Genomic DNA, 14200 nt, shown 5'->3' with positions numbered 1-14200 from the left:
GGATGGATTCCATTAAAATGTGGAACATTTTTTATTGATCTCTCTCAATTTCCACTTGATTTTATACGAGAACAGTGGTTTTATATGGGAGTATGTAAATCCTATTCCTGTTATTAACTATGTGTTTATGTTGGTCCAGAGAACTAAATAATAGACCTCTTTTTTTTTAAAATTCTTTTTATACTTGTATATATTCTTTTATTTAGCCCATGTATTTAAAACTGTTTCAGGACTCGCACAAAAAAACTCAACTAAATTCTATAAATAATTAAAAGTTTCAGTTTCAGTAACCTGAATTTAAAACACACACACACGTCAGCCTTTGAAGTCTTACGACTCAATTACATGAATCAGCACGGTTATACCTTTAAGTACCCCCTCCCTTCACTTCAGGCTTTACTATCTGCGGTTGCGCGTAAGCCCTCATTGGCTGTTGCTGATAATCGGTCAACAAGAGGACCGGAGGGATACAGGAGGGCACAGGGCAGCATGTTTACAGCTGCTTATGCCCGTAATTAGTTGCCCGGCACAACCGAGTCGCTTTATGAGATTATTTAAAAAATTATTATTTAGTTGGGTTTTTTTTTTTGCTGCTTTTGTTTTTTGGAGACGCTGAGCTCTTGTGAGTGCCGTCGATAATGCTTTTGTATCGCTCAGCAGCGGCTCTGGATCTGGCTTTCAAGTCACCGGGTTCGTCTCTACTGCGAGCCAAAGCAAGCAGGCTGAAGGATGTTACTTTGACGCTGCGCACGGACCACTCGTTTCAGCGACACCGGTTTTTCTGCGCATCCGTCAGGCGGGTCTATCTGCCCTCCGTGCACCTGGGTAAACAGCACCCGGAACTCATCCAGAACTGGGACGCGTCGTCTACGTTTGTAACCAACACGGACTGGGCGCATTTGGACCGGGTCGCCGCTGTAGCTGTGCGCCGTGAAGGCGCTGAATGTACAATCCTCAGGCAGCCGCTGGTTTTCACACACGGGCGCCAAAACAGCAGGGGGACCCGGCGGGTAATGTTTTGTTTACGGGTAACTGGGACGTTTCCAGTCGCCGCTGCTCCACCAGGACCATGCAGATCAGATCCTCATCCACACAGGCTGCTACGAAGAAGAGCGAGGAGCAGACTGACGACGACAAAGAGGTAATTTCAACCTTTAACACGAGCACACCACGTTTTAGAGATCAACCGGTGAGCACACCGTCCGGGCCTCTATCTCCCACGAGCAACCGACTGAAAACATGTTTATGAATTATGCAAAACAGCAGACGAGCTGGTTTTCTTTTTTCTTTTTGCATAACAGCCCTCATGTGAGCGAGCCTGCTTGTTATACAACACTACACGACGCGCACAGTTATGTGGGCCGCCTGCCTTTGCAGTGAATCCACGGTGGTGTATGTATAATTGACATGACTTCGACAAACCTGTACTCGAAGCAGCACAGGTGTCATTTTCATAACTGTGCAGTGTCAACAGCGAGCGTGCTCCCACGGTGTGTGAGTGGCGCTGAGTCACTCTCACCAAACATCTGAGCACTTTTAAACTTCGGCTTGCACGTGCTCTCGGTGGGCGGTTGTGTGAGTCAGCATCTGTGATGCTAAAAGAGCTGAAGGTGTGTGGGCACAGGTGAGGTTATTACCGCGCGCTGTGTAACAGGTCACACTGGATTACATTGCCATCATTTTTAAGTGACTCAGCAGCACATGGACACGCCTACAGTGGTACAGTGAGCATGCCAAGATCACGAAGAACATGCTGCTTTGCTTTTTACCTTGTTCACCATCTCACTAGTTTATTAGAAGAGCAGCAAACAAAACGCAGGCAAGGATCTGTCCTGATAAAGAATCATTTATCAGGTTCTCATATATGAGAATTTGTTTTTGGACAGATTCAAAATATGTTTTTTCTTCACTTTGACTTTTTAGTTTAAAAACTTAAAGAGTTAGTTGAGGCCGACAAATAGATAAGAGAAATAACCAAGTTGCAACGTTACCCTTACATGGGATGGGAATGGCATTCAGTTTGATCTGAAATTTTGAGACGAGGACAGAATTTCAGATCCTGGTATATGTCATGTCCACTTGTCATATGGTGTAGATCTTTGTTCACTTACAGGTCATCTTCTGATTGGTATGCACTTACATTCTCGTAAAACTCGATAAAATATGAACCCTTTATTAGCAAGAAGTTAATACAAGTAAATCACCACACTGTTTTATTTTGTGAAGCAGAAGAATTGGATTCAGGTTGAGAGAAAGGGATTAGATTTGATGCAGCGTTTAATACTGCTTTCCCTTTAACTCAGAAAATAGGCTCTCAGAGCCTGACGTTTCTTAAAATCCGATGCCTATATTACCCACAATGCAACTCAACAGTAAACAGGCTTTCATAGGCTTTTATAGCAGACTAATAGAAATGGTCTACAGGGGTTTGGGAACCCTGCACTGATGATAATTTTTCATTTTCAAGTCATTTCACATTTAAAGCAACGCTCCCTAAGACATGTAAACAGCTGTATAAAATGGAGTTCCCTTAATGAAACCATAAATTAAACAGGGATGGTCAGGGAAACGCACACCCACAGGAAACTGCTTGAGTGCAACTCCTAGCAGGCACTTTCTGGGTTCTACTTCAGTCTCTAATGAGAGGGAGTCCCTGTTTTACTGTTTCTCTCCTGCTGTATGTATGGTTTTAGTGATGTTGTTTTAAAGTGTGAAATCCAAAAGATGAAATAAGGTTATTATGTTGATAATGTCCACGTTAATATCATAATCGTGTTATCAGTCTTTTGTAGGCTTTTGCATGAGTAGTGAGTCATTCTGTGACTCCCAATCCAATTTTGTCAGGGCTAATTAATTTAGTACTAAAGATAATTAGTACTAATGATACTACTTCTAGTAGAAGATAGTATTGTGATACAGTGATTATGCAATACAATACTTGATACATTGCATTGTTAAAATCTATGATATTGAACAATATCTGTGGAACTGAGAGAGGAAAAATAACCCTAAAAAGGCAGAAAGAATTCTTCCAGAAGTGCATTTGTGAAGCAACTTTTATTGTGATTTGGGGCTATACAAATAAAACTGAATAAAATTTGAAAAAGAAAAAAGTGAGTCAGTCAGACACTGATGCTGGTAGTCCTGGCTCGCAGTCTCTGCTCTAATTCACCCCAAAGGTGTTCTGTCGGGTTAAGACCAGTCAAGTTCTTCCACAGCAAACCCGTTCAGCCATGTCTTTACGGACCTTGCTTTATGCACTGGTGTGCAGTCATGTTGGAACATGGGGGAGTGGGAGGGGGTCATCCCCAAACTGTTCACACAAAGTTGGGAGCATGAAATTGTCCAAAAAGTCTTGCTATGCTGAAGCATTAAGAGTTCCTTTCACTGGAGCTAAGGGGCCGAGCCCAGCTCCTGAAAAACAAGCCCACTCCATAATCCCCCCTCCACCAAACTTTACACTTGGCACAGTGCAGTCAGACAAGTACTGGTCTCCTGGCAACCATCAAACCCAGACTCGTCCATTGGATTGCCAGACGGAGAGGTGTGTTTCGTCACCTCCAGAAAACATGGTGATGGTGTGTTTTACACTACTTTATCCAATGCTTTGCATTATGCTTGGTGGTGTAAGGCTTGGATGCAGCTGGTCGACCATGGAAACCCATTCCATGAAGCTCTCTACACTCTGTTCTTGAGCTAATCTGAAGGCCAAATGAAGTCTGGAAGTCTGTAGCGATCGACTCTCAAGAAAGTTGGCGATCTCTGTGCACTGTGCACTTTAGCACCTGCTGACCCTGCTCTGTGATTTTACTACGTTGTAGCCGAGTTGCTAATGTTCCCAACATTCCCTGTCATTTCCCCTCTGTTATAATACCACTAACAGTTCACTGTGGAATATTTAATAGCAAGGAAATCGCACAACTGGACTTGTTGCACAGGTGGCATGCTATCACGGTACCATGGCACAACATCACCAGATCGTGAGATCCTTACACAAATGTTTGTACAAGCAGTCTGCATGAGTAGGTGCTGAGTCTTCTACACCTGGGGCTAAGGACGTGATTGGAACATCTGGATTCAATGATTTGGATGGGTGTGAATATTTTTGGCAATACAGTGTATAATGCCAGCTCACTGATTTGCTTTTCCACTTTGTCTTAGAGTTTTAAGATAGATAAGATAAAATTTTATTAATCCCTCGGGTGGGTTCCTCTGGGAAATTCGGTTTCCAATAGCACAGCACCGACAGAAGTTACAGAACGTGAGCAGAATATTATATATACACATATATAAATACAGAGACATATATAAATAAAATATACAAAAGGGATAAATAGAATAAATAGGAATAAGAATACAAGGGAATTGCACATTTCAAGTATTGAAGTCTATTGCACTCTCCTTGACTGTGATTTACGTGGCTTCCTTTCTCTTTAACCCTCCATTTATTTCGTAAGCACCAAAAATGAGTCACAAAACAGGGAGGGAACCCCTTTAGAGTGTCTGTGTGTTGTAATAAAATAGCCTATCAATTACCTAAAGGAACCAATGTGATATATTGATTGACTGTTTTGACCCAGCCAAACTTCTGCACAGTTATGGTCACAGATGCACTTAATTTGCTAATGTGAGACGAGATGTATTAAAAGCTAAAGAGATTTCACTGATGGCATTCCCAGTATGTATTAAAACATTTCCATAGAAACTGTGACAGTGTAGTATTCGTCAGTTTTTATGGCCACAATAATCGTGTCGTGAGAATCTGACAGCGTGACAGCCCTGTGCATTGCATGTGAGTGTGTCTTTGTCCTTGCTTGCATGTCACTGTGACTTTGCATGTGTTTTCATGCCTCTGAAAAGCTGTTATCAGACACAGCAGTCCCACTGTTCCCCTCCTATACACCCTCCCTGGCACAACTCCCTTTAGCTGCTCGCTCACATGACCCTCCCACAGCGTTGCTTTCCTTTACTTTTAGCTTGGCCTTTTTCGCCTCTGAAAAGCAAAGGCCTGCTCCCTCACCCACCCCGGACTCTGCCATTGTCCATTGTTGGCAGCCCGGTGAATGTATTGCCAAGAGTGTGGCTTCATCCAGGAGCTCGGGCCAAAATTTAGCAAGACAAATTGTAGCCAAGAGAAAAGATAAGCCTGTTTTTCCCCTTATCTTCCCTTCTTCACCATTGCTACTGCCTTCTTGATTAAGTGGCTGACTAAAACCCACAAAAAGAGTCTGCAAGCGTAGTCTCAATGCAGCGTAAAAAGCAGAAAGGGACATGAATGGAAGTTACTGTATGTAAAGGCTAAATGTCGCACATAGCAATGAATGGCCTTCCGTTGCCCCTAACGGTCCTAATTTTTAAAAACAACCAAACATGTCACATTTGCAGATGTCTCAAAGACCATTCAAACTTCATATAAAAGCACACACATCCACGTCCCTGCAGGATTTACTTTAGATTATTGCTTAGCCTCTAACTGAACAGCTAGCTACATAAACACGTCAAGCTTAGTGACACAATAAGCAGTCTTTTTTTGAACTTGGTGAAAAAATAGCTGAATGCACCCGGGAGGTATTTCCTGTGTGTGTGTGCGCGTGTTCCTCCAGAGGAAGATCAAGTTTCCTCTTCAGCAGAGAGATATTTGAGTAACCACTGGTCACAATAGCCCCAAGTCATCTAATACTAAGCTGCTCCATTTAATCTCCCATTTAGTCCAGTATAAATGGGGAGAAAATACTTTAAATTAAAAGATATTTTTTTTTATAATGTATGCATTATGATAACAGGGTGCGCAACAGTCATAATAGTTTCTTAGACAGCTTTTGGCTTCAGGGTGTGCCGTTTAAAAACGTTAAAGCTGTGAAAGTCGGCTGTTCTTTATTATTCCAACAGTCCCAGCCTTCATGCAACTCTGCAGTGCTGTCATTCAAATACATTCAGATGATTGATAATTTTAGTATTCTACTTGAACTTACAGTATAGTATTCTGCATAATGTATAGGGCTCATAGTAACACAGTAAGTAATTCTAAAGACCAAGATGCTTTTACATGGAATTATTTGTAGCTGTTACAGCAAACAAAACACTTTTTTTATTTTAGTTTTTTACTCAAATCCGTTCTATCAATGTGTTATTAAAGCCTCATGAGTTTTCTGTGTGGAGAGAAAAGTAGGTTGACACAGATTCTCCTTGTAAACACACCTGTATCATTACATGTCTGAACAAAGAGTCGAAAGTGAAAAAAGCGTGCCAAGCTCAGAGGATTATGTTTTTATGTTTCTGATTAAATGGACAACTTGGTCCTTGATTTCTAATTTCATGCAGGTTTCAGTTTTGAGTCCTGATGTTTCGAAATGACGACGGCTGTAAATTAAACAAACCAGTACTGTAATATATGCATATATAAGATGTTTAATACAAGGTATGGCTTCCTCTAGAACAGTGTTTCCCAACCACTGTGCCGTGGCACATAGGTGTGCCATGGAAGGTTATCTGGTTCCACCTGATTAGTACTCTAAGCCAGCGGTCCCCAACCTTTTTTGCGCTACGGATCATTTTATGTCAGACGGACCAGCCTTGTGTCGCAGATAAATACAACAAAATAAAACCAGTACCAGTACCAAAAAAAAAAAGCTTTTTGTGACATTTTTGTTTGGTGGTGTGCTGTGTGATTTTTCTAATGTGAAATAAGTGCCGTGGCTCTCAAAGGTTGGGAAACACTGCTATAGTAAACTATCTCACATGGACTGCACCAGTGCCTGTATCTGTTGTGGAGGAGTTACACTCCAATGCTGAAAGAGTGCAGTGGTCATGGTTTGTGACTGCATCTGATGAACGTGTCATCACAGCATGTCTGGGACTAAATGCTGGTCAGGGAAGTGTCTGGATATGCTCCTGATCCAGAAAGGCCCGGGTCACTCTTGCAGTGTGGGCTCGGGCATAGTCCTCAAACGACTGCAGGTTGGGGCGCTGCCACAAGAATGGCACAAATACAGTTTAAGGCATTGTCAGGATTTCTGTTCCATCAGATATCCACCAAGAACACTGTCTCTCATGGATATGCAGAGCTGCAGCAACAGCTCAGAGATGCTCGCACACACCCGGGCCTCGCTGGTAGCACTGGTGACAGTGTTGTGCATATTCTGGGCTTTTGTGCTTTGATGCCACTGGCTTAAGATTTCAGTAAACTGAACCATTTCTAAGGTGTGTGAGTTCATTTGTGTTCAGTAAACACATTCACACAATCCATTTACTAAAAGCTGAAAACAACTCAGATTTTATTTATTTATATATATATCTTTTAAAAGAAAGCTTTTTTCTATAGATTCAAATGATGTACTTAAAAATTGATTCACAACACGAAACTTGTTTCTTTTCGACCATCTGTTGAAGCTCTTACCGATATAAAACCATTACGGCCTTAGCCATAAGGCCAGATGGAGGGTTGTGTTTATTTACATACTGTTTCCAACTGCAGGCGTTCTCAAGTGTCCGCCGTCGCTGCTCTGCTGCAGTCTGCCGTCCGCTGTGGCCTGAATGTCGTTATTGTGTGTTGCAGTTTACTAATCTGCTTCACACACACTGAGTGACCTGCCTGCTCCCTGTTACGTGTCGGGCAGCTGGGCTGTGTCTGGTGCTTGTTCATCTTGGAGTGGTGCGTGTCTGGGCTCACAAACGCAGACCGACGTGTGTGAGAGGCTCTTTGTGTGTAGCACAAAGTGACTGACATTAAGTGTGTGAGTGGGAGAGTGATAATGTGATTCACTTAAACAACGCAGACGCAGCAGCCTGTGTTTAATCAGCTGACTCGGCTGCTCCTTGAATAGGAGGGTCATAAAAATTGTCTTTGTTTGACCAGCTTTCTCCACATTATAATAGTACTTTCGTTTCTAGATCTGTCCTAACAAAACAAATATGGCATTTCAACATCATTTCCAAGATACGACTGTTTGTGCAGAGTTCAGGCTCACTAAGGAAAGTTATTTTCATGTATTTACAGTAACTTTTTACCTGGATGCGTTGAACGTTGCAATGAGACCAGCATGTTAAAACCAGGCACTACAACTACAGCTCCCGGTAGCTAACCAGCTAAGCAACATTACTCTGTAACCAGAAAGCAAAAATTTCGGAAGAAATTTTAAGTGTGCCTATGCTGCTGCTAATCAGTGTAGTTTGCCATTCATACGGCTACTTGGGGCAAAACCCAGCAGAGCAGCCATTCTCCACCATGAACTATGGTAAAAACGAACACCACTCACGCTTCACAGATGACAGCTTACAGTTCTGTGTAAAGATGAGGTGACTTCGTACAACCCCGATTACACAGACTTTATTGCAGATGCCGCTCAGGTGGGTCCACCTCCCCTGCAGCGGCACTGCAGACCACGTCCCGCCACACACATCAAACACGTAAAATAAATATTTATGCACGTTTGCATTCACTTTTTGTTATTTTTACACAGTGTTCTGAATGATGAACAATGGTCTACAGCCAGTCTTGTGTATTATTATACAAACTTTGGTTGTAAGATTCAGATAACTATTTAATAAAAGCTAAATATTTTATATGAGAGTAAGAAAGAAAAGTATTTCTTTGTGCCCCCCTTTCTCTGTTAATGCCCTACCTGGCCCCCTGGCAAAAGCTTTGCTAGATCCGCCCCTGCACAGTTACCAGCTGTCAGCTACACAAAAAAGGAGCTTGGTGTTTATTTGTCTGTCAGAAACAGTTCATAACTTCCCTTCAACTCATTCATGTCACCTAAAGGGTAAACCTGTTTCTCCATCACCAGTTCAGCTCTGATGATTCAGTAAGGACATCTCCTGGTTTGGAACAGCCGTTTTTACAGCTGTGGCTGCAGCAAACATCAGCTGATACTAGAAATTAAAAGCAAATGAATTCTAACAACAGCTGATCAAGCTTAAACGTGCTGCTGTTGTTTAGCGTGATAAACAAACAAGAGAGAAAAGCCGATCATTGATCAGTTTCATGACTGAAGTTTCAACAGGCGAGAGAATGACAGGGGAGGCTGTCATAAAGTTCAACATCAGTAACTTAGCGCGCACACAGCTGTATAGAAACTCCGTCATGCTAGCTAGCACGCAGTACGAGTTATTGTAAGTGATTGTAAAAAGTCAGCACAACGAAAATAAACTACACCTAAACTCAGTTTATATCTGACCCAAATAGAGTGCAGGTCATAACTTCTTACCTGAAATTCAGTTCACCTCATGCTCCGACCGGCAGCCGCCTGCTTCTGCTGAAAAAGATGAAAAATTTGCAGAAAATAGGTGAATCAGCAGAATTTCTGCTGAAATGAGCAGAAGCTGCTGCGAATTGTGCTTATAAGAGGTGAAAAGGCTGAAAATTCTGCAGAAAAGAGGTGAATCAGCAGAATTTCTGCTGAAAAGAGGTAAAGAAGAAGAAAATTCTGCAGAAAAGAGGTGACTCAGCAGATGATTCTGCAGAAAAGAGGTGAATCAGCAGATGATTCTGCAGAAAAGAGGTGAATCAGCAGAATTTCCGCTGAAAAGAGTTTCTGCTGAAAACTGCTGAAAAGAGTTAAAAAAAGTTTAACTGTGAACTGAAAAAATTGTTGCCATAAGCGGGATTTGAACCCGGGCCTCCCAGTCTGAGAACGGCTGCTCATCCCACTGAGTTGTATTTGATGGGAAAATGAAATAATCTCATTTTAATTCATGGCAAGCATCTTCTCTTTTTTGCCTCTAGTCACAGTCTTTGTTGTTGCTTCCTATAGCAACAGAGACGGTATCCGAGTCCTTCCTCCCGTCTCATTTTGTGCGTCTCATGTTTTTGTCCAGGATGTTCAGACTTTGAAGGAGGCTTCTACTACGTCATCGGAAAAGAGCCTGGAGGACAGAGAGCCAGAGGGAGGGAAACCCAACAAAACCCAGCAGCTTAAGAAAGTCTTCAAGGAATATGGAGCAGTGGGAGTTTCCTTTCACATCGGGATCTCTCTCATGTCTCTGGGAATGTTCTACCTGCTAGTATCCAGGTAACAAAACGTCCGGTCACTGGACGAGGCATTGGTGTTTACATTTCTTAAGATTTAGAGAGATGAGGTCAAAGAATGATAAAATTGAAGTGATAAAGTTTAAGTCACCTCATATACTTAAAACAGTTTTACACCTTTGAGAAAATCTACAAAGAATACATTAACACATTTAAAGTGAGCTACTAAAGCTACTATGTTTGAATCTATGATGTAAGTATCCCATTACAGCCACACTGGCATCTTCAGATTGCTTCTGAATTAGAGTCTAAAAGATATTTACTATTCTAAAGAAAAGGCAGAGACAGTTTTGACATTTCTCCAAAAACCAATTCCCAACAATTAATCACAAAAAGTCAACAATGTCATGTATTAGTGACACTAAAATCTGATGTGGGGCAAACAAAATGACCATCTTGTCTCATTGCTCGACAGTAATGGGTCCTCAAAGAATAGTCTTTGTAGATGCACCAAACACTAATCAGATTTATGTAGAAGTCTTCATACTAGAGGATTCTCTGCTGTCTATTGACTGTGAAACAACAGTTCACAGTGATCCACAGCTGAATACCACATTTTCTGAAATCCTCTCGCAGCCATTTGGGACAATGTAGGAAATCATTAACTGAAGTGAAAACAGATGAAGCACTAAGGGAAAGGGGAAAAAGTAAAATGTAAAACTTCTCTCGCTGATGTTATCCAGTCGTGTAAAAGCTTTTGAGTGTAAAATTTCCCTTTTAAGCCGAAGATGTGCTCGGGAAATGGATGATTTTTTTTTTTTTTTGACGTGACTTTACAATGAGGAACGTAGATTGGCAGTAAATGGGACCTATTCACGAGACAATAGCAAAGTATAGACAGTCAGCCTTATTGGCTCTGGATGCAGACAATAAATTCATGCTCAAGTTTAATTTACTCATCTTTCAAGGATTTGTTGTTGTGTGACACATGCAAAATATAAAGTCCTTGCATTCAGTCTGTTGATGGTCATAAACGGTTAAAAGTCAAACAGCACAACACACCCATACTTTATCAGCTCAAACAATTTTCTGTCTGGCCAGATGCCAGAGGCACAAATACCAGAGAGGCCTGACAGATATAAACTGAGAGCTTGGAGATTTCCTTCTGTAGCTGATAATGACCCTTGAACTGAAAAATGACTCTGCAACTGCTGTGCACTATCACTGTGCAGCCACAGCGCTCAGGCATGTGGTGTGCTGAGCAAACGGCAGCCAGAGCGCTATATATAGCTGACTCAAACTTTCAAAGTTTAACAGGGTGGTGACTGTGTCCTGTAATGACTAACTCATGTTGCCACATTCTTTACATATTTGCTTCCCAAAGTAGGTCAGGTCAAAATTGCAAAACTATATAAGAACTTTTCTCATGAAGACAGTGGTGTGTGTAGCCTTTTAAAGGCAGATCAGAAGTCATGTGCTAATAGCTTCAAGTTAAGAAGAGGTGAAGTTAAAAAAAACAAAAACAATAAATTCTCTATTGTAAACACCCCCCTCTAGTGGAGATCAAGATGAATTACAACTTTATGCAACAGGCAATGAGGAAACAAGTTTTAAAAAGATGTTACATCATATTGTTTCTGGTCTATGCTCATTCATTACTAATGCTGCAGTATAAATTCTTAATATAGTTTTTATTTATGTATTTACATTGATAAATCAATAATTCACGCCATTCTTTCTTTATTTAAAGGATTATGACAATATGGCCCAATATATTGGTGTGTGTGTGTAAAATCTGTAATGTATACTTTATTGATCCCCGTGGGGAAATTACTCTCTGCATTTAACCCATTCACTCAGTGAAGCAGTAGGCAGCTGCAAATCAGGTGCCCGGGGAGCAGAGACGGTACCTCAGGGTAGCCGTTCGGTGGCTTCGAACCCCCGACCTTCTGATCATGGGGCGACCACGCTACCTACTGAGCTATCCCTGCCCCCAGTAGTGGACTATTTTCACTCATGTGATTAAGAAGTTATGTATTTGGACAAAGACACATTTCTCTGTATTTTTGCCAAATCAAACAGTCAAGATGTGATTGAAGTACAAACCCTCAGCTTTAATTGTAGGGGTGCTTCTTATTTTGAAATGGTCAAAAGTAATCGGACAGTTTGCTGACGAGCAGTTTCATAGCGAGCTTGTTCCTCCATTGTCCATGGTGTACTATTCGATAGCAATCAACTAATATAAAGCCTATTAATTTCAATACTGTTAAATTGCATTTGGTAGCTGATGAGTTCATTTGTGATCAAAATCTAAGTAAACCTCTCAGACAGAGCAAAAATATTAGATTGGTCAAATCAAATCAGCAATCATGTGCATTCTTAAATAGAAACAATGCAACACTGAAATTCCTGCAACCATAAAAGACAACTGAAGTGGATGATTTTGGAATTAAAGGTTATTCAATTTTAAAGTAGTTTTTGAACCCCCCAAAATGTGGGACTGTGTATAAAAATAGCTGTAATACTTAAACAGTTAATGCAATATTTTTGTAAAATTCACAATTAAAGCTTAAAGTCTAATTGGTTCAATCAATTTGAGTTTTATTTATATAGAAAATAAAATTATATTTATATTTTATTTATCAAGGCGCTTTATATTGTAAGGGAAAGACAGAAACAAAACAAAAACACAGAGAAAAAAAAACATACAAAAAAAACAACCCCTACAAGCAAGCTCTTGGTGACAGTGGGAAGGAAAAACTCCCTTTTAACAAGAAGAAACCTCTGGCAGGCTCAGGGAGAAGCAGCCATCTGCTGCGACACAGTGAGAAGGGAGGGAGGCGGGACTGATTTAAAATCCACTTGTAGTGATTTGCAGAGGCTCAGATACAAAGATTACTGTGGACCTAACTCTATATACACACACACAAACACCTTCTGGTCCTAACTTACAGATTTCCTGTCATTTGTGTTCCCAGTGGGATCGACATGACTGCCATATTGTGCAAACTGGGCTTCAGCGAGGCGGTCGTTCAGTCCAAGATGGCTGCTGGAACCAGCACATTCGTCCTGGCCTACGCCATTCACAAGCTCTTCGCTCCTGTTCGCATCAGCATCACTCTGGTGTCTGTGCCTCTAATTGTGCGCTACTTCAGAAAGACTGGACTCTTCAAACCTCCCACACCTGCACCCTGATGGCCCCTCCTCTGCTGCCTCATTGAGTAACAAACATCTTTAATGGCCTAATGCCTGTAAATCTTTACTCATCTGGCTTCAAACTGAAAGACCCTTTACATTTGTGAATTCGGGTTCCTTCATCATTTATCGCTATAACAGATTGGAAGTGATCAAATGCTTTACTGTGGTTTGAAGTCTTTGGCTCATCAAACATAAGAACTTAAATGTATCAAATATTTATTTGAAATCAAAAGAATGAACAGGGATTGTGGTTTTTTTTTTTTTTTTTTTTAGGGCTGCCAGTAGGATTAAGCTAATCTCTCCTGCACCTTTCTCCAGCAGCTGACTCGGCCATGTCCTGGTGTTTTGCTTGCAACCCTCTCTGCTCATCTTTACCTTTCTTCTCACTTTACTTTTTTTGTCCTCCTCTTACGTTTTGCCGTTTGCCTTCCATCTCTCTTGGCATCCATTTCCGATCATTTCCCTCTTTCTGCAGGCTTTGTTCTTTTTTCCTTTCTTACAGTTTCCCCTAAATACAAGAACAGAAGCAGTAACTGCAACGTCACTAATACGTGTGAAGCTGACTGCATTTCATTGAAAACTTTGGATGAAGAATGTTGAATCATTTGTTTTTCCTGATTTGAGTATTTAATTAAAGAGAATTTCTCTTTTATATTTATTTTGTTTTTTGTTGTTGTTGTTGAACAATACCACATCACCTTCACACATATCATCTTACCATATCATCTGGCAGCTCTGTTCATATTTAAACAGAACAATGAGCAGAGAGAACTGGGACGTTCACAGTAGCTGTGGTGCTACTGAGTGCAGTTTGATTATATAGCCTCTAATTTACAGTTGCTTTCTTATTTAGAGCCCTAATGTGAAATTTCCAGCACTGAAAGTTTTTTTCTTCCCGTGCCATGGCATGGTTGGCTGGTGACAAGAATGCCATGAGGGACGCTGGACTGGATTGACTGACAGGAAGCAATGCAAAAACCAGAGTACCAATTTTAAAAAGTAATAATAATAACACAGTTTGAGCTCAACCTGCTA

At 41.1% G+C, this 14200-nt stretch overlaps 1 protein-coding gene across 1 annotated transcript; it reads left to right on the top strand.

Annotated features, from left to right (window-relative positions):
* Window positions 1–422: 422 nt before the first annotated feature.
* On the top strand, window positions 423–13823 carry fam210b (family with sequence similarity 210 member B). The gene is made up of 3 exons (XM_003451821.5): window positions 423–1141; window positions 9817–10010; window positions 12946–13823. The coding sequence occupies exons 1-3, from the start codon at window positions 944–946 to the stop codon at window positions 13160–13162; spliced, it is 609 nt and encodes a 202-aa protein (XP_003451869.3). The 5' UTR covers window positions 423–943; the 3' UTR covers window positions 13163–13823.
* Window positions 13824–14200: the final 377 nt, after the last annotated feature.

This window comes from Oreochromis niloticus, linkage group LG5 (assembly GCF_001858045.2).
Source record: "Oreochromis niloticus isolate F11D_XX linkage group LG5, O_niloticus_UMD_NMBU, whole genome shotgun sequence".
Classification (NCBI taxonomy): Eukaryota; Metazoa; Chordata; class Actinopteri; order Cichliformes; family Cichlidae; genus Oreochromis; species Oreochromis niloticus.
Note: the sequence above shows the minus strand (reverse complement) of the source record. Positions and strands in the feature narration are given on the sequence as shown.

Bases quoted from the DNA above. Each gene is read 5' to 3' on its own strand.
- fam210b (XM_003451821.5), top strand. From the start codon at position 944: ATGTACAATCCTCAGGCAGCCGCTGGTTTTCACACACGGGCGCCAAAA. The intron at 1,142-9,816 runs GTAATTTCAACC...GTTTTTGTCCAG, and splicing joins AGACTGACGACGACAAAGAG to GATGTTCAGACTTTGAAGGA. The intron at 10,011-12,945 runs GTAACAAAACGT...TTGTGTTCCCAG, and splicing joins TTCTACCTGCTAGTATCCAG to TGGGATCGACATGACTGCCA.